Source organism: Oncorhynchus mykiss, chromosome 6, assembly GCF_013265735.2.
Source record: "Oncorhynchus mykiss isolate Arlee chromosome 6, USDA_OmykA_1.1, whole genome shotgun sequence".
NCBI classification, from domain to species: Eukaryota; Metazoa; Chordata; class Actinopteri; order Salmoniformes; family Salmonidae; genus Oncorhynchus; species Oncorhynchus mykiss.
This window is the reverse complement of record NC_048570.1, coordinates 72,135,657-72,155,443: the sequence shown is the minus strand read 5'-3', so window position 1 is coordinate 72,155,443 and position 19,787 is coordinate 72,135,657. Positions and strand designations below refer to the sequence as shown.

At 42.7% G+C, this 19,787-nt stretch overlaps 2 protein-coding genes across 9 annotated transcripts; both read left to right on the top strand.

Moving 5' to 3' along the window:
- Window positions 1-1,007: 1,007 nt before the first annotated feature.
- On the top strand, window positions 1,008-4,434 carry LOC110526513 (protein TSSC4). 8 transcript variants are annotated; one of them, XM_021607545.2, is made up of 4 exons: window positions 1,008-1,148; window positions 2,385-2,509; window positions 2,862-2,935; window positions 3,042-4,434. In XM_021607545.2, exon 4 carries the CDS (start codon window positions 3,111-3,113, stop codon window positions 4,044-4,046), a length of 936 nt encoding a protein of 311 aa, XP_021463220.1. In that variant the 5' UTR covers window positions 1,008-1,148; window positions 2,385-2,509; window positions 2,862-2,935; window positions 3,042-3,110; the 3' UTR covers window positions 4,047-4,434. The 8 variants fall into 8 exon arrangements, with proteins under 8 accessions (XP_021463220.1, XP_021463215.1, XP_036836784.1 ...); XM_021607540.2 differs by having other exon boundaries at window positions 2,385-2,526; XM_036980889.1 differs by having other exon boundaries at window positions 2,385-2,556.
- Window positions 4,435-4,567: 133 nt separating this feature from the next.
- Window positions 4,568-18,897, top strand: LOC110526512 (anoctamin-9). Its single transcript, XM_021607539.2, has 24 exons — window positions 4,568-5,069; window positions 7,765-7,836; window positions 7,979-8,101; window positions 8,292-8,434; window positions 8,530-8,579; window positions 8,681-8,739; window positions 8,931-9,010; window positions 11,680-11,814; window positions 11,964-12,057; window positions 12,154-12,214; window positions 12,315-12,397; window positions 12,647-12,751; window positions 12,884-13,048; window positions 13,126-13,162; window positions 13,312-13,423; window positions 13,874-13,931; window positions 14,061-14,158; window positions 14,422-14,621; window positions 14,831-14,983; window positions 15,086-15,230; window positions 16,249-16,371; window positions 16,635-16,728; window positions 17,100-17,212; window positions 17,375-18,897. The coding sequence occupies exons 1-24, from the start codon at window positions 5,046-5,048 to the stop codon at window positions 17,406-17,408; spliced, it is 2,361 nt and encodes a 786-aa protein (XP_021463214.2). The 5' UTR covers window positions 4,568-5,045; the 3' UTR covers window positions 17,409-18,897.
- The last annotated feature ends 890 nt before the right edge of the window (window positions 18,898-19,787 follow it).

Here is a 19,787-nt window from a genome sequence, read left to right as displayed (position 1 = left end):
CCTCCTCCCTATAGGCTGTCTTGTCGTTGTCAGTGATCAGGCCTACCACAGTTGTGTCATCGGCAAACTTAATGATGGTGTTGGAGTTGTGCCTGGCCGTGCAGTCATGAGTGAACAGGTAGTACAGGAGGGGACTGAGCATGCACCCCTGAGGGGCCCCTGTGTTGAGGATCAGCGTGGCGGATGTATTGTTACCTACCCTTATCACCTGGGGGCGGCCCATCAGGAAGTCCAGGATCCAGTTGCAGAGGGAGGTGTTAAGTCCAAGGGTCCTTAGCTTATTGATGAGCTTTGAGGGCAGTATGGTGTTGAACGCTGAGCTGTAGTCAATGAATAGCATTTTAACATAGGTGTTCCTTTTAGGCAGGAAACCTTAGTGTGGTGGTCTGCTTAAAACATGTTGGTATTACAGACTCGGACAGGGAGAGGTTGAAAATGTCAGTGAAGACACTTGCCAGTTGGTCAGCGCATGCTCACAGTACACGTCCTGTTAATCTGTCTGGCCCTGCGGGCTTGTGAATGTTGACCTGTTTAAAGGTCTTACTCACATCGGCTGCGGAGATCGTGATAACACAGTCTTCCGGAACAGCTGGTGCTCTCATGCATGTTTCAGTGTTATTTGCCTCAAAGCGAACATAGAAGTAGTTTAGCTCCTCTGGTAGACTCGTGTCACTGGGCAGTTCTCGGCTGTGCTTCCCTTTGTTGTCTGTAATGGTTTGCAAGCCATGCCACATCTGATGAGCGCCAGAGTCGATGTTGTACGATTCAATCTTAGTCCTGTATGACGCTTTGCCTGTTTGATTGTTCTTCGGAGGGCATATCGGGATTTTGGGTTATAGTCCCGCTCCTTTAAAGCGGCAGCTCTAGCCTTTAGTTCAGTGCGAATTTATACCCCAGTCTTGGTGGCGGTAATGCAACAGAAATTGGATGCCAACCACCGTTAAATCTCAGCGAATAAGATGTATGTTTAGAAATTATGATGTAGGCCTACACTGGCATTACATTTACAATCCATTAGACTACTGTAGGTGGCGGTATGGTATGACGATTGGGTTATTTGCCCACTAAAGGCAGGAGCGGGGGGAAACTACCCTACCCAGCATACATTGCAGCATACAAACCGAAGTTGCAGCGCCAGCGTGAAGAAGGTAAAGCGGGAGCTGCAGCTAGCTAGCAACACAAATCAGCTTTGACTGCTTGATGTAGTAGCTAGGTAGTTTACTGAACACATTCCAACGAATCGATGAAGTATTGTAAGATATAGAATGATTGTGTGTGGTTGTGGTATGTTCCACCCTCCCTTTATTCAAAGTCAGCTACAGCTAAAGTTAGCTAGCCAATGAGGCTACTAGTTGACGTTAGCTAATAGATATCCAATGTCGATTTCCATAATTGGTTTACTTCGTGGTGAATTACTCAACCCTCCATGTTGTTATGCTGTCTTCCCGTCAAATACCATTACAAACAAAAGCTAGCTAGGAGACCTGAGATACGCACGAACTAGCTACTAATGTTAGGGGGCGTAGTCGCTGTGTTAGCTCTTGTCCATCGCACAACGACGAGATGCCCCTGCTTTGTCGTTTTCCATATCCTTTCATCGTAACTCATCAAAGTAAACATATTTGTAGTTTGCAGGATTACTTTTCTCTGTATGTACAGGGTGTACTTTTTCCCAAAAGACGTTTAGGAGTACTTTCATTATCGTCAAAAGATCCTGATCCGCGCGTATGCGTGAGATCTGCACTACTAGCTGCTTGCACAAGCGTGGACCAGAGCTTCTCTGGCAGTATCATTGAGCTAGATGTAGGAATCAGGCCCGTTTTAGGATGGGCAGAGCCATTGAGAACTTTAAACATGCTTAATTAGTCAGTCAACAAGGTGGGACATCCTATAGGTTAAGGAAGGATCACATAATTCCATCCAGGTTGATGAAGGGAGCAGACAATTAATTATACTCATGAGCAAACATCCCATAACTGCAGGTGGTAGTAAATCGCCAATCTTAGCTTTATACCTGTTCAAACAACACTTCAAGTGGCAGTATGCACCCTTTCAGTTTGTTTACAAATGCCATAGAAGAAGTAGAAGGAGAAAATTGACTACTTCAAAATTGAGATGGCTTCAGTTGCTTTGCCCATGCTCTAGCAGACATCATAATGGGACAGATACAATGTTGTGTCCTCTAACTACAATATCTCTATGGGTGGTATGCAAGGCAACGCAAGGCATTGTTGTTGCGTGATGGACCAGAGCTACTGTGTTGTATGCAGATCCATCTAAGTATATGAGTCTGGTTGTATGTATGCAATGTAATCACAATTTACATATATGCAGTGAGTGGGTAACAGACTGATCTGCGTGTATTTTTTTATATTTTTTTACAGCTTGTCGCTACACCATTTTTGTCTGGTATTGGTCACACCATGGCAAAAGTTGGAGCTGTCATCAATCCCCACACATTTGTTGTCTTATCTGAGCTGAGCAGCATCCCAACCAGCTCCCGCAACCTGTGAGTCTGCAACTCCAGTAAGATACGTCCTCACACTAACACAAACGGTAACATTACGTAGGATGTCAAACATTAAATGATTTGAAAGCCCTCGGTACAGATGCACCCACTTACAGTACTTAATGTTCACACGACGCTGCAGAGGACTTATAGGCCTACTCATCTGCAGTTGACTCACCACACCTGATGTCACACTTGACATCTTGTGTTGATGTTGTGCAATTGCTCTGAAATGATAGTTTCATTGTTTTTACCTGGCAATGTACTTATTATTTACAGTATAGGCCTAAGCTTTAAATGACTAGATCCGTATGGCTGTTTTTAATGTATATCTTTCTGTGTGTCTGTTAAGGGTGGAAGGACTGCCGCCACCCTTGAACCTCACGGATACAGAAAGTGGCGGTGTTGCAGCTCTACCAGGCTAAGGTCAGTCATTTCTTGACAAAGTGAAAATATTATAATGCATGCTATATTACCATACATATTATATGTTTCAATTACCACTCAGAACAACCCTCTCATACTCTTCCAGGCTCTTGACCCCTTGACTGTTTGAAAGTTGTTTTTTTCCTGTGGCATCAGACCCAGGCCCTTGAGAGCAATGTGTGAGCAAGAGGACCACGGAGACGGTGGACGTAACAAGCTGTCCAACAGTGACGCAATCAAGCTGACAGATAACCTCTCTCTGAGTGACTCCGACCCTGAAGAGCGTAATGAGTCCATAGACCCAGAGGTGGAAGATTTGTCCTCATCTGATGATGAAGAGCACCAGAACTCTTGCCCTGGTCCCGGTCCCAAGAAACCCGCATTCAGTCTGACAGGTGGCAGCTCAAGCTTTTCCAACCGCAGCCGAAGCATCTTTGATTGCCTGGAGAGTGCCGCTAAGCTGTCCTCGTCCCATCTGGGCCAGGACAATGTCATTGATGGGGTCTTTGCACGTCCCCCTCCACCCCCACTGCTGCCGAGTGGAAAGAAGTATGGGGAGAAGGTGGGGGAATTGGTCAGCAAGCCTCCTCAGAAGAGAGGAGTGCCAGATTACCTGGTGAATCCTGAGCGCTGGACGCGCTACGACCTGGAGGATGTGCCAGAGACCAGTGACAGCAAGAATAGCATGGTGGCTCAGCAGTACATACAAAGCCTGCAGCAGAAGGAGAAGGAGAACACGATGGAAGATGATCCTGAAGAGCCTTTTACACCTACTTTCAACCAAGGCCAGAGTAGTAGCTCAGAGCATAAGATTGTGTTTTCCAGACCTAGCCGGCCACAGAAAGATGAATCTGCAGAAGTTAACAAGCCTGATCGAACTAAGGCAGGGATGGGTCTCTGTCACTTAGATGATGAAGAAGAGGAGGGTATAGGCCAAGCAATCGCCCCCCAACGCCCAAAGGAGAGTGAGCGGAAGAGGAAGTGGACACCGGTGGGGGATGCAGAGGGCGTGCTGATTGATAGGAAGGATCAGCCGCCTATTGGCTTTGTCATTAGTAGGAACATCAAAAGGAAGAACTTCCGCAAGGTGTCAGAGAAAGAGGAGGACTGAGAGTACACATGCATCAATCAATTGAAGTCCTCTGGAAATAATGGAGGACCCTAAATATGGACAGTATTTTAGTGCTTCCCTGTAGAACCTCAACCAGTGGAGTTTTTTTCTGAATCAAGGGAATGGTTTCGGCCTCTTGACTTTATCAGAATCAATGTAAAATGTGTATTTTGAATATTAACTTCAGACATGAAAAGCACTTGTCAGTAATGCTAATGTATATGGCTGTTTTGAAGTCCAAAGAACATTGAATTTAGCTGTCAAGTATACTGGTGGAAGTGTAATGTAAACAATTGTATTTGTAGTAGACCCTTGTAAGTGGCATTATTTTTCCTATTGCTATAACTATTATTGATTATTGGCGCAGTAAAGTCTTCCCACAACTAAATCGTTTCTTTGTCACTTATGAATATTTGTTCCCGTATTTTCCATGGTTGATGTGAAGCCAATAGTGTTTAATTTGTGATTAATCTAGAAGTTATCCGACGTGTTATCATTATATTACACTATTTGAAGAATGTGTTTATGAGTTAATATAGATAGCTACATTCATATCAACGTCAAATAATTAAATGCATTCGTTGGTTTCACAGATAAGCAAAGCACAATCATTTGCATGCACTTTCAAAGGTAGAGAGATACCAAGAGACTCCGTTTTGGTCACTAACTGTAAACCTTTTAAACGACTGCGACTGTCCTACTATGACCAGATGGCCGCATTGCTATTCCAAGAGAAGCGCTCAAAATCAGCGCCTCACCTTTTGAGAAGCAGTGACGCTACCTACCTGAAAGCAATTGACTCAGAAACGCGGAAGTGAAGTCAACTTATCTTTAGCTCAGTACAGAAGTTTTTAATATTGTACTTTTAGTATAATTAGAGCTCCATGTCTGAAGTAAGGGTAAACGTTTCGTGAGTAATGAAGGAAACGGCGCTCCAACGACAGAATATGTGAATGGTGATCAATTTTCGCTCAATTTGGATTACGAGCGTATTGCAACATGTACTTCAAGAATCCAGAGCAGGTGAGGAAAATTATTTATTAACAACTCACCTGCAAACCACTTAGGAAACATGTTTTCATGTACAGTATTTTGAATGATTATAAAATCAGTTGGACTGAATAATGTATTTTTAAAAATGTTATACTCACTCATGGATTATGGCAATGAAACTGCTTTTTAGAGGTGACCTCATAGCAGGTTAAAATCTATTGCCATCTTGCTATAGCCTGTGCAGAAGTTTGTGAGTATGCTGAGTTGTGTTATGTTACTGTAACAAAAGTGGTATACAGTGCCTTATCTATGGACTAGATGTGGGTCAAATGTCACATACACCCTCATTTTACAGGTGTTTTATTTGGACTGCGAACACATTGACTGTGGCTCATTGTAGCTGAGGTTTCCTGTAACTTTTCTGCCTCGTAGTATGACCATGTGCAGTGCCGTCAAAGTATTCAGACCCCTTGACCTTTTTACACATTATGTTACAGCATCAAGTCTTTTGGGTATGACGCTACAAGCTTGGCACACCTGTATTTGGGTAGTTTCTCCCATTCTTCTCTGTAGATCCTCTCAAGCTCCTACAGGTTGGATGGGGTGCGTTGCTGCACAGCTATTTTCAGGTCTGTCCAGAGATGTTAGATCGGGTTCAAGTCCGGGCTCTGGCAGGGCCACTCAAGGACATAGAAACTTTTCCCAAACCACTCCTGTGTTGTCATGTTGGAAGGTGAACCTTCGCCCCAGTCTGAGGTCCTGAGCACTCTGGAGACAGTTTTCATCAAGGATCTCACAGTACTTTGCTTCGTTCATCTTTGCCTCAATCCTGACTAGTCTACCAGTCCCTGCCGCTGAAAAACATCCCCACAGCATGATGCTGCCACCACCATGCTTCACCGTAGAGATGGTGCCAGATTTCCTCCAGACGTGACGCTTGGCATTCAGGCCAATGAGACCAGAGAATCTGTTTTCTCATGGTGTGAGAGCCTTTAGGTGCCTTTTGGCAAACTCCCAAGCGGGCTGTAGTGCCTGTTACTGAGGAGTGGTTTCCGTCTGGACACTCTACAATAAAGGCCAGATGGTTGTCCTTCTGGAAGGTTCTCCCATCTCCACAGATGAACTCTAAAGCTCTGTCAGTGTGACCATCGGGTTCTTAGTCACCTCCCTGACCAAGGCTCTTCTCCCCCCGAGTTTTGGTGGTTCCAAACTTCTTGCATTTAAGAATGATGGAGGCCACTGTGTGCTTGGGAACATTCAATGATGCAGAATTGTTTTGGTACGCTTCCCCATATCTCTGCCTCGACACAATCCTGTCTCTGAGCTCTACGGACAATTCCTTCGACCCCATGGCTTGGTTTTTGCTCTGACATGCACTGTCAACTGTGGACCTTATAGACAAGTGTGTACCTTTCCAAATCATGCCCAATCAATTGAGGTGGATTATCAATGGAAACAGGATGTACCTGAGCTCAATTTTGAGTCTAATAGCAAATTGTCTGAATACTTATGTAAATAAAGTATTTCTGTCTTCATTTTTAATAAATTAGCAAAAAAATTCTAAACTGTTTTGCTTTGTCATTATGTGTGGGTATTGTGTGTCGATTTGCTAAGGAATTGTTTTTATTTAATCCCTTTTAGAATAAGGCTGTAACGCAACAAAATATGGAAAAGGTCAAGTGGTCTGAATACTTTCCGAAGGCACTGTATAGGCTGGATTCATTGCAGCAGCTAAAATAAATTAACAAAAATCCGAGACCAACTTAAAATATTTCACTGATTTAAAGGTCACTAATCTGGCCTTTGGGTTTCAAGCATAACTTCACTCAAAGTTGGCTGAACAGTCTCCCACCATGGTCCTCATCTAAAGCATGTAGATCTTTGAGAAATTGTCAGGTCTCAGCTTTTTACCCTGGACCATGTTTCTCTGAAGAGTGTCTATGATTTATGTGATGCTGAGGCCTGATGTATGACACCTCTCCTCTGGCAACCCATGCCATATCCACTACACAATACCCTACATCAGAGCCAGCCTCCTTTCAACGTTTGCCTGGTCTTCTTGGCTGTGCTCCTGGTGAAACAGGTTATTTCATTAAAGTTTATTCAACTGCACTAAAGAGGGTAATAGTGGCACACCTCCAAAATATGATCAGTCAAGATTGGATCATGTCTCTCGAGACATAGCAGAGCATAGAACTCAGTGTGGCCTTTGAACAAAATATAAATGTTATATTCTGAGGTTTAAATAATCCCATCTTTTGTACAGCAAAAGCTACAAGCCCTCCCAGCTAATCAGTGTGGGGCGTGTTGGGGCCTGTAATCTGGAAAATCCTGTGGGAGTCTGGAAGAATGAAAGTGAAAGACTGACAGGCTTTAGAGAGAAACCTGCATAACAACAGAGATGGCAAGAGGGATGGCCCAGTTGCCTTTATTTGTTTTACCCCTCTGCTTAGCGATGTGTGTTATTGACATCTCATGGACCAACTGTAAAAAGGAATTTGCCTAGTGTCCCTTTTTTCGACACAGGATAGTGAAGCCACAATGACAATTTGGATGTAGTGAATGAAGGCACATCATTGACCATTATGTTAGCTGAGAGGTTCCTTGTGGTCCATGCTGACTGGCACATGCCTGGCAGACCACTGCAGTGAGGTGGGGAGATGGGCCAGCCTTTGTATCACAAGAGAGATGTCACATTGTTCCTCTTTGTTACCCTGTGTTTTAGGATGGTAATGAGCTGCAGGAGAGAAACACGGATGGCTTTGACAATACCATGGAGGCATTACTCCCAACTCTGGTAAGCGACAACACACACCATCTATTAATTTCACCACATTCATAACTTAGAGACATACATAGTCATACAGGTGATAATTATTCAACCTGTTTGTATGACACAGTCCCTAGAATACAGAAAAGCTTGTGTATGTTTCCCACAGCACCAGCAGAGAACATATGATTATGTTCTAGTTGCTGACAAAGTTGAGGACCAAGATCACCCAAAGTTTCTGAAGCAGGTGGCTTTTATTGACCACCTGAGGAAGAAAAACATGAAAGTGACAGTGAGTTTGTTACTTCATTGAATCATGTTTACATTCTATATGGAGCGTTGTTGAGGCAAGGTTCCTTTTATTGGGATGTGTACAACTGTAGAGAATGTGTGGAAGTTATACTGTATGGCCAATCCTCCCAAAATGATCCAATTTCACCTGGTTCAATGCTCATCTTGTACTTTGCCTGTTTTTGTGTCAGAAAATCGTTCATGATGACAAGGTGTTTTATGGTGTCCGGGCCCCAAAGGAGATCTTTGACAAGTACAGGTACCTACTAAAGGTGTCTGATGCTTGCAACTGGAGCGGCGACCGGAAATGTGTCATCATCCCTCACTCAACCAGGTGAGATGCATTGAACTCTCTCTCTTGCCATTCCATACGCAAAACACATTAACTTCCAACATGTTCTCTTACCTTTTTCTTGGTTTTTTTTTCAGGATCAGAGTAGTGCATTACATCCTACACCACACCCATATCAACACAGGAGGTATGTGAAGTGCTCCCTCCATTGATCTCTTTAGCAACATATTTGTCCCGGACTTCAATTGTTCGTCACTCGTAACCCTCTTTTTCATTTCAACACAACAGAGAACCTCGAAGAGCTCCAGAAGAAGGGTGTCTTTGAGGCCACGTTCTGCCTGCATGAGGTTAAAAAAAACTTCTCCTTAATAATAATTAATATACCTGGATACCTGATTAGTATACCTGATTACTTGTTCAATCTTGAGGGGCATTGTAGCTGTTTATGCCTTGTAAGTAAGTAGGTAAGTAAGTAGCCCATATGAAATTCATTGATGTGAAATACATCTACAGTATGAGCCGCTTTCTGTTTTTATAGAGGAACAAGCAAAAGGTGTTGAAACAAAAGTGGGCACGATGGTCTGCTCTCTGTATGACCCAGCCTGTCGATGATGTCAGGTAAGACCTTCCATATATCCTGCTGTGTTTCTGTGTCTTTTGGTTTCACAGTGGCCTTTCCTCAATTGGATTTGCTCAACTCCTGCATCCTCTCACCTCCGTCCTCTCTGGCCTCCTTTTGAAAAAGGTCATAGGTAATCAAGGAGAGGCGTCGAGAAGGGGGAACTTGAACAAAATTGTGCTTGTATGGAATAAGACTCCTTGTGCAATGGCACATGGACGTAAATGATGTTTGCAGGGTGGAATCCCCAAGTATACAGTGATTAAAAACAAATGTAGCTAGCTAGTTTTGCAAGACATGTTGTAGATAAAATGATCAATAGAATATTGTTTTTAAATGTTTGCATGCTTTTCTCCTTCAAGAAAACAACAGCTGATTTCAAAGTGGGTGTGGAAGAGTAAAACTCTTCCGCGAAGGAATCATGTAGGATTCACTTCTGCTTCCATGCCAAAAGGAGGCTATCGAGGAAGGGAGGACCATCTTTCGTTTCCTACAAAACATTGTCACTCTCCTTGACCATTTATCGGTTTCAGGGTCAATGAGGTAGGAGGACTGGGGAGAGAGGGTGGAGAACAGACTTTTGCCCAAATAAGAAATGGTCTCTCTCTCTCACTTTCAAAGTAATTAACTCTGTTTCCAGGAAGTATGTCAGCTAGTGGTTATATCCACACAGAACTTTGGGTTTGCCGATGCAGCTAAATGTGATGTGCTTACCTAAAGCAGGATTTCCCAAACTCGGTCCTGGGGCCGTCCCTGGGTGCATGTTTTGGTTTTTCCCCTAGCACCACACAGCTGATTCAAATAACCAACTCATCATCAAGCTTAGTTTGAACCAACTAAGAACAGCCCTTAGCTGTGGTACAGTGCCTTGCGAAAGTATTCGCCCCCCTTGAACTTTGCGACCTTTTGCCACATTTCAGGCTTCAAACATAAAGATATAAAACTGTATTTTTTTGTGAAGAATCAACAACAAGTGGGACACAATCGTGAAGTGGAACGACATTTATTGGATATTTCAAACTTTTTTAACAAATCAAAAACTGAAAAATTGGGCGTGCAAAATTATTCAGCCCCCTTAAATTAATACTTTGTAGCGCCACCTTTTGCTGCGATTACAGCTGTAAGTCGCTTGGGGTATGTCTCTATCAGTTTTGCACATCGAGAGACTGACATTTTTTCCCATTCTTCCTTGCAAAACAGCTCGAGCTCAGTGAGGTTGGATGGAGAGCATTTGTGAACAGCAGTTTTCAGTTCTTTCCACAGATTCTCGATTGGATTCAGGTCTGGACTTTGACTTGGCCATTCTAACACCTGGATATGTTTATTTTTGAACCATTCCATTGTAGATTTTGCTTTATGTTTTGGATCATTGTCTTGTTGGAAGACAAATCTCCGTCCCAGTCTCAGGTCTTTTGCAGACTCCATCAGGTTTTCTTCCAGAATGGTCCTGTATTTGGCTCCATCCATCTTCCCATCAATTTTAACCATCTTCCCTGTCCCTGCTGAAGAAAAGCAGGCCCAAACCATGATGCTGCCACCACCATGTTTGACAGTGGGGATGGTGTGTTCAGCTGTGTTGCTTTTACGCCAAAAATAACGTTTTGCATTGTTGCCAAAAAGTTCAATTTTGGTTTCATCTGACCAGAGAACCTTCTTCCACATGTTTGGTGTGTCTCCCAGGTGGCTTGTGGCAAACTTTAAACTACACTTTTTATGGATATCTTTAAGAAATGGCTTTCTTCTTGCCACTCTTCCATAAAGGCCAGATTTGTGCAATATACGACTGATTGTTGTCCTATGGACAGAGTCTCCCACCTCAGCTGTAGATCTCTGCAGTTCATCCAGAGTGATCATGGGCCTCTTGGCTGCATCTCTGATCAGTCTTCTCCTTGTATGAGCTGAAAGTTTAGAGGGACGGCCAGGAAATCGGCCAGGAAATCTTTTTGTATCCAAATCCGGCTTTAAACTTCTTCACAGCAGTATCTCGGACCTGCCTGGTGTGTTCCTTGTTCTTCATGATGCTCTCTGCGCTTTTAACGGACCTCTGAGACTATCACAGTGCAGGTGCATTGATACGGAGACTTGATTACACACAGGTGGATTGTATTTATCATCATTAGTCATTTAGGTCAACATTGGATCATTCAGAGATCCTCACTGAACTTCTGGAGAGAGTTTGCTGCACTGAAAGTAAAGGGGCTGAATAATTTTGCACGCCCAATTTTTCAGTTTTTTATTTGTTAAAAAAGTTTGAAATATCCAATAAATGTCGTTCCACTTCATGATTGTGTCCCACTTGTTGTTGATTCTTCACAAAAAAATACAGTTTTATATCTTTATGTTTGAAGCCTGAAATATGGCAAAAGGTCGCAAAGTTCAAGGGGGCCGAATACTTTCGCAAGGCACTGTATATTGGCCATATACCACACTCCCTCGTGCCTTATTGCTTAAATATATAGCATGCAAATAGTAATACAACATGTCATTTACCTCAGTGGTGTGAAAGGGAAATTCTGAAGATGACACTAAACTAAACTGAGAAACTAAACTACGTGTTAATTAAATATTATTTTAATCCCCCTGGAAACCTAGTAAGGGGTGTTAACTGATTAGGAATGTCCTTTTCCTGGTTTGAATTTGAACATGCAAACTGAAATGTATCTGTCAGGAGTTACTTTGGAGAGAAGGTGGCTCTGTATTACCTGTGGTTGGGCTGGTACACCATCCTGCTGGTCCCTGCAGCCATTCTGGGTGTGATTGTGTTCCTGTATGCACTGGCTTTCTTCAACACCAGCCCCCTCATGTGAGTTGACAGACCCACTGAGAAAAACTCTTTATTAAGCTGATTGGTGCTGACATGTTAGTAGGAAGAAAAAATGGGTTACATGGAGTTGCTCCTCTTTAAAACTCTAATGTGTTTCTGAAGGTGCATTGTGTGTCTTCATATTACAGAAAGGAGGTCTGTGAGTCTGACACCGTAATGTGCCCGAGGTGTGACAAGTGGTGTCAAGTATGGCAGCTGCGTGACACCTGTACCTATGCCAAGGTAACTCATGTCATTCTACCATACTGCATTGCAAATGTTACTATTTAAAAAAATAGTTAATAAAGTTTGTATGTTCAAAATGTGTCTTGTGTGCAGGTGAGTCATCTGTTTGACAATGAGGGGACGGTGGCCTTTGCTATGTTCATGGCAGTCTGGGGTAAGTCTCTCACACAGGGTAAAACTGATTCTTTCCATCCAATACATTTTTAATTCAGATAAATCTTGACTGTCTTGACTTGCCCTTTTTATTTTTCCAGCTACCATTTTTCTGGAGCTGTGGAAGAGACACAAAGCAACGTTTGTGTCCAAATGGAAAGTCTTTGACTGGTGTGAGGAAGAGGTATGGTTTCAATTAGGCCTAAGTAACCATTATATGTCTGGATTTACTGTATACTATAGGATGTTTTTAGCATGGTTTAGGTTGTCTGTTACTCATTGATATTACCCAATCATATACTCTTTCAAAAAACAAAAAAAAAAATGTCCTGTTGATTCCTGTCATCTTATGGTAGGGACCCATTGTGTGATTGATATGACCTCAGACTCATGCTGTGGTATAATCCTGAATATTGTTCCATTTGGCCTGCAGGAGGAGCTCATCCTGGGAGTAGTGAATGATCCAAACTGCCATCCCAAAGAGTTTCGCCATTCTTATCTGCGCAGCACTCTAGTTCTGGTGCTGGTCACTCTCATGGTCAGTCCCAGTCAGTCACTCAGTGCCATATTGCATCACAGACGTAGCAGTTTTCATCCTGGGCTATACCAGTGTTTAGCTCCGGTTCAGTCAATGTTATCCTCTCACTGTGTGTGTGTGTTCTTTTACCAGTTGGTTCTGATCATCGGGCTAACCCAGGCTCTGGTGGTGTTCCGTGTGGTTGCTGCCGTGCAGCTGTCAGAGGGAACATGGGAGTTTGTAAGGGACCATGCCAACACTGTAGCAGTAATGTTGGGTGCTGTACTACACTACTTCACCATGCAAGTTATGACCAAAGTAAGTTTAACCAGTAACCCCTCTAAGTCATGCAGACCTGCACAATCACTAACTCCTCTCCACTCTTACCCGGAAAGGTCAACAAGGTGGTGGCCTTCAAGCTGTGTGAGATAGGTGAGTCTGAAGAGGCACATATGTTTGCATTGAACATGTACATGTTTGATTGTAAATTAAAATGTTAATCTCTGTAATTCCATCAGATGGAATTGTACTTACCTAAGTGAGTCAATGAATTAAGTTAACATTTCTGCTCTTGCCTGCAGAGAAGACACAGTCATTTGCGGCCACTGAGAGGAGCTTCACTGTTAAGATGTTTACCTTCCAGTTCTTCACCCTCTTCTCCTCACTCATATATGTGGCATTTTTTCTGGGCAGGTACTGAGTGCAACGTGTGTGTGTCGTGTTAATATTTGATCTGGCTGACAGTACATGGGGCTCCCGAGTGGTGCAGCGGTCTAAGGCACTGCATCTCAGTGCTGGAGGCGCCACTACAGAACCTGGTTCGATTCCAGGCTGTATCACAACTGGCCATGATTGGGGGTCCCATAGGGCGGCGGCCAGCATCGTCCGGGGCTAGGGTTTTACCCGGGGTAGGCCGTCATTGTAAATAATAATTTGTTCTTAACTGACTTGCCCAGTTAAAACCAAGGGAAAAACTGTTGGTAAGGTACTGCTCTGTGTCAGCTGTCATGGGCAGCTAAGCTGTATGGAGAAGGTGCTTTCTGTATCTGTGATCCTTGAAATGTTTGAATCCTGAACCATAAAGGTGTAAGTATTTGAAATGTTTACATTTAATGAATCTAAACACACTGTTCTTGTACATAGGATAAATGGTCGCCCAGGCAGCTATGTTCGTATTTCTGGTAAATGGAGATTGGAGGAGGTGGGTAGCTCATCACTATTTAAAAAAAAGTATTACTTAACATGGGATTATGACATGGTTGAACGGTTTGGATTGTCTTTAGACTGTTACCAGACTGTTACCATATCTGCCTTTTCCTGTCCTTGCTAGTGTCATCCCAGTGGCTGCCTCACTGACCTCTTCATTCAAATGGCCGTCATCATGTTGCTCAAACAGACACTGAATAACATCTTTGAGTTTACTGTGCCGTAAGTACAGTATATAGCTATGGTTATCTAACTGCTTAACATAGATACATTCTGAGGAAATGAATAGGTTGAATAAGCCCTTTGATGTGTTGAATAAGCTTTTGGTAATGCAAATAAACATTTGACTGTCAGTCAGATGATAAAACCCCATGTAAAAATGAATTGTAGTTAATGAATTGAATACATTTCTAACTAACCGAATTAGACATCCAAAGTGGAGCATCATACTTTCTCACTTTAGGTTGTTCTATGTTGTTGTGCAGCTGGTTCAAGAGTTACTTCAGACGGACTACAACTAAGAGGCTGGAGAGGAAGTGTGGCCACTGCTACAAAAATGCATGTCGTGAAGAGGAGAAGATGGGCCATGACCCATGTGATATCTGCAAGCTGCGTGATTGGCTCCGCAACTACGATCTGAATGATGTCAACTCTTTCAGTCTCTTCAATGAGTTTCTGGAAATGGGTACGTCGCTACCTTCCATGGATGTCTCATTGTCTCTCCAAGTCCAACGTTTTTATTTATTTCACCAAAATGATTGTCTATCTCTCTCTTACACTGTGATTCATGGTCTCTTTTATGTTCAATGATTCTGCCCAGTTGTTTTTATTGACTTCCCAATCCCGTCTTGAATGTTAAATCTCTTGTGTTATTACACTCTTCTCCTCATGCAGTTGTTCAGTTCAGTTTCACCACCATCTTTGTGGCGGCCTTCCCTCTGGCCCCTCTACTGGCCCTCATCAACAATATCTTTGAGATCCGTCTGGATGCCATCAAGATGGTCAGCTTGGAACGCAGATTAGTCCCCAAGAAAACCAATGACATTGGTGAGTTAAAACAGTATATGTAAAAGCTTGTGCGTCTCTGGTAAACTCCTTACCATGTTTTTGTTGGGGCTTGTATGCTCATCCCTTAATATGATTCCTCAGGTATATGGACCAAAGTTCTGGAAGCTATTGGTGTTCTGGCTGTCATTGCCAATGGGCTAGTCATTGGGGTGTCCTCAGACTTCATCCCTCGGCTGGTCTATCGCTACCACTACGGACCCTGTGCCAACGGAGAAGCTGATGTACAGTAAGTTCTACTGTAGCACCTTGTGCAGTGACTGGTGCATGGGTTGCACCTACAGTAGTGTAGACCTTTCACAGAGCATTGTCTGGACTCTTAAAGCAATGAATGCCATAGTAATAATGTAGATGATGTCATCTGATAGACTACATTCGAGCCTCCCGAGTGGCGCAGCGGTCTAAGGCACTGCATTGCAGTGATTGCGGGGCCACTACAGACCCTGGTTCGATCCCGGGCTGTGTTGCAGCCAGCCACGACCGGGAGACCCATGATTCGGTGCACAATTGGATCAGCGTCGTCCGGGTTACGGAAGGGTTTGGCCGGCCAGGATGTCCTTGTCCCATCGCGCTCTAGCAACTTCTGTGGCGTGGACGATGACACGGTTGCCAGTTGTACAGTGTTTCCTCTGACACATTTGTGCGGCTGGCTTCCGGGTTATGCGAGCAGTGTGTCAAGAAGCAGAACGGCTTGGCAGGGTCGTGTTTCAGAGGATGCATGGCTCCTGACCTTCGCCTCTCCCGAGTTCATACGGGAGTTGCAGGGATGGAACAAGACTGTAACTACCAGTTTGGATATCACGAAAATTGGGGAGATAAATTAAATAATACATTCTTTATTGAAACTGTTCCAAAGGCTTTGTAAGGCAGAGTTCAACAGTTCCCTAGTTTAGTCTTTATTGGTGTAAGTAACCATGCTGCCATGCTGTGGACAAATGGGTATATTTGCATATGAAACAAAGCACTGTGGGTAAACACTGGTGGCAGATGTCAAGGACATCCTAAAGTTGTAATAATACTGACTCGCCATGTTACCATGTGACTGTTTCCAAATTCCCAAACAATTGGATACGGAATTATGATTTTGTATAAGCAAACTAAGTTGTATGCTTTTAAATGTATGTTTTGTGCTGGGCATTATTTTGGGGGTTCTCTTAACGGTTAGCTGCATAAAACCTCATGAGTTGGAGAAGGGTACTGCAGGTTTGTTTTTATATGACCATAATCCCTTTTTCCCCCCCTTATAGCTGTATGAAGGGCTATATCAACGACACTCTATCCACTGCTCATATAACAGACCTGAGCGTGCGGAATGATTTTTTCCCCAGTCAACTGATCACAGAGAGCGGCTTCAATGTTACACAATGCAGGTGGGCATCTGTAAGGCACAACTAGGTCACTACAGAAGCTACTATTTACCAAAGTCTGTCTCAACCTTACTGCCCATCTCTTAATTTCACTGTTTATATTAACTGAGTGTTTGAATAATCAGAAACCAAAGCAACCAATTCTCCTCAGGCATGCATACATGTAGCGAGAGTCTATGCAGTCACAAACAGAAAGAAACCCAATCCAGTGATACCAGTAATTGTTGAGAGAGATTGTTGATGGTGAAACTGGTGTGTTTTCCCAGCTATAAAGACTACAGAAATGATGTTGACTACAGCCTCACCTCCCAGTTCTGGCTCATCATGGCTGTACGCTTTGCCTTCGTCATCCTATTTGAGGTATGTCTTTCTTTGCATCCATGAATATGTGTATTTGCGTCAAACTACTTAGATTATTTTCAGTATAGTTTTGGCACATCAGGAATCACTGAATTCCATATTGATTTTAATTAAGCTCTGCACCCATGATCAAATCAGGCGTTATTTAAAGGGCATTTAAAATTGTGACACTTTACAATAAAACTAAAGATGTTAAAGCAAACACAAAGGATGTCTAAAACAATAAAATCACTTGTTAAAGGCCAAGCTAAGAAGGTGAGTTTAGGGTTTTGTCAAAACCTTATCCTTGCAACTCCAAATGGCCATTGAGCAATGCCAAATATCATGGATATGATTGAACAAGCCTGTCTGCCTTTCACCTCTATCTGTAGCATGTAGTGGTCATCTTTAAATTCATTGCTGCCTGGTTTGTGCCGGACTCCCCCATGCTGGTGAAGAACGACAGACTGAAGGACAAACTCAGTAGACTCAAAGAGGAACTGCAGTGAGTTAAAACATATGGTTATAGACTACCACAATATCCCTTGTATGAACATATATTATAAAGTGTTACCTTTGGTGTTGCCGTACTTCATCTGCATGGAACGTATTATCCCCATAGTGATTTCCATGATCTGATGAAAAGGAATGTTGTCTGTGTTGACAGGGATATGAAGTACAGCCAGTCCACAGATGTGTGATGACTGCAACGGAGGGACATCCTGAGACATGACCAGCATGACACATGACTTTGAAGATTTGAAAAAAGACACATTAAAAATTATGCTCTCTGCACTGTCCTGAGATCAGCATCTTACAGCATAGCTAGCGCCTGGTTATGAGAGGTAGGACAGCCTCCTCTCCCAACACCGCTGAGTTTCCCCCCACATGGTCAACACTGTTTATACCGGTGTGATTAATGGCTACCCGTGGCGCATGCAAACGTATCTTAATAGCCGATCGGGGTGACAAGTTTCTACGAGGATTAGACTGCTCCAAACTCTATTTCACATATAAGCAAGGGTACCCCAATATAAATGAACCAATATACTGACAGACTAACCTCAGATACCAGACGCCAAACCACAACTGGGGTTCATAAGAAGAGGTCCATATAACATTGTATTTTCTTGAATGACTGATGACCCAGCAGTAGCCTCAGCCGAGTCCCCAACAACCAGATGTTCCGGTTTTCAGGGGATATGGAAAGAGAGCCTGTGACGCGACTTCCGCTTTTAGACGTTAACAAGGCGACACACCATCTTAACTCCTCCTCCACATTTACCGGATTGGTTGAACAGTGCAGAAGATAACGTTTTTTTTTCTTCTCGTCAAGACCAGTATGTAGGGGATCTAGTTTCAGGCATTTATTTTTTCTAATCAAAAGGGGACCATCGCAGTCTTCTAGAAGTTTGGTTGGTGTGAAATCAGATAAATTAAAAGGTGTGATGGGTCCGTACACAAAAATGTTGCATAAAGATTACTTAATTAAAATTAAAATAAAAAAGTATTTTCACTGCAGGGATAGCATACAAACTTTTCAACTTTTCAACCTTCTTCAGTGTGTAGATTTATTTTATGCCTGCTCCATTAGGTTAACCTAGCAGGGATGCCTATACAGTAACAGAGTTGGGGTTAATTTTGTTTCACAAACTGTACATGACATACAAATGGAAAACCTGAGTTGAAATGTATTGAATACCGTACTCTGGCCAATCACGTTTTACAAAGAACTGCAGTAGTTTTATTTTGGGTAAGGGTGTGACATCCTGTTTTGCAAATACTGTACTGATGTTTACATGCTTTTAGTAACCTATGTGCTCTCAACATATAGAATCACAAAGTGGGAATGTCATTTCTTTGTTATATAATTATGCATGACTTTCCTTTTAATCCACTGCCTTATTTCTTTATTTGAAATTTAAATTCAAACATAGCTTTGCTTTATGTTCTGTATGAGCACGAGTTTTTGTAAAGTATAATTCAGAAATGATTTGAGCCAAAAATTGATATTGTATTGTTGTTGGAATGGTGTACATTTTTTTTTACTGTATATTGTACATACAGTATGTGACAGGGTTTTGCTCATCAGTCTCAGTCACCTGAGTGAAAGTGCACTATAATTTTGTTCATTTGCTTCTCACTTTTGATGGACCGACAGGACAAAGATTAAAGCCTCAGCTGAATGTGTACTTGAGGATTTGTTGGGGGTAAGCTAAGTAGACACAATTAACTACCATTTGGTGGACCACACCCTGTGTAATTCCCTAACAAGTTGAGCCTGATCAACACCCAAAAAACAATTTTCACATTAGGTCAGGTAAATAAAACAGAAGAGATAGTTATAGAGAAAGTGGTCCAATAGAAGGTTTCTATGAAACAACCCTCTATGAACATAGTGTCTGTATACCACAAGAGGGCAGAGTGATCTTCTCTTCTACAGCCCAAAGTTATATACAGCACTAAACTACCTAACCTACCTTGTGAAAATAGATTTGGCAAAGTGAAGGGAAATGAAAGGGCTCATCTACATGGTCTGCTAAAAGCAGTTCCTAACTACATGTCATCTTACTGTAGCGATAACTATTCTATCCATGTCCCCTGGCCTGTCATTTCATTGAGAGTTCCTATTAGAGTTAAACCCAAAAATATTCTCAGTGTTCCAATAACATAAATCCTCTTAGTGGGTTCACTTCATATCTGCATTCAGTGAGGTTTCAGAAATACTAAGGTCACACTGAGCATATAAAATAGACTTTTGTTCTTTAAAAACATGTTTGTGTGGACAAATCAGACTAAGTCATGGTAGAACAGTTCATCAATCTTCCTTTCTCCATTCTTAACTTTTGTTTTTCACGGAAGTTCTCTAACCTGACTCTGTTGATCTCAGAGGAGATAAAACCAAGCCAGATCCTACTGTCTGCATTCCAAGGCTTTCTCCACTCCCTTTATAAAGAGGGTTGTTAGCCTGTGTCTGTGCTCTTCATCTGGTCCTTTTACTCCACCACCATTTCCCATGACTTCCTGTAGAACCTTACCCTCTCACCACAGTTCATACCTCATAGTGTGCTGCCAGACTG

What these genes read in the sequence shown, in the direction of transcription:
- LOC110526513 (XM_021607545.2), top strand. Translation starts at nt 3,111, where the DNA reads ATGTGTGAGCAAGAGGACCACGGAGACGGTGGACGTAACAAGCTGTCC.
- LOC110526512 (XM_021607539.2), top strand. Translation starts at nt 5,046, where the DNA reads ATGTACTTCAAGAATCCAGAGCAG. An exon ending in AGGCATTACTCCCAACTCTG is followed by an intron (nt 7,837 to 7,978) that starts GTAAGCGACAAC and finishes TGTTTCCCACAG; the next exon opens with CACCAGCAGAGAACATATGA. An exon ending in GTGGCATTTTTTCTGGGCAG is followed by an intron (nt 13,424 to 13,873) that starts GTACTGAGTGCA and finishes TCTTGTACATAG; the next exon opens with GATAAATGGTCGCCCAGGCA.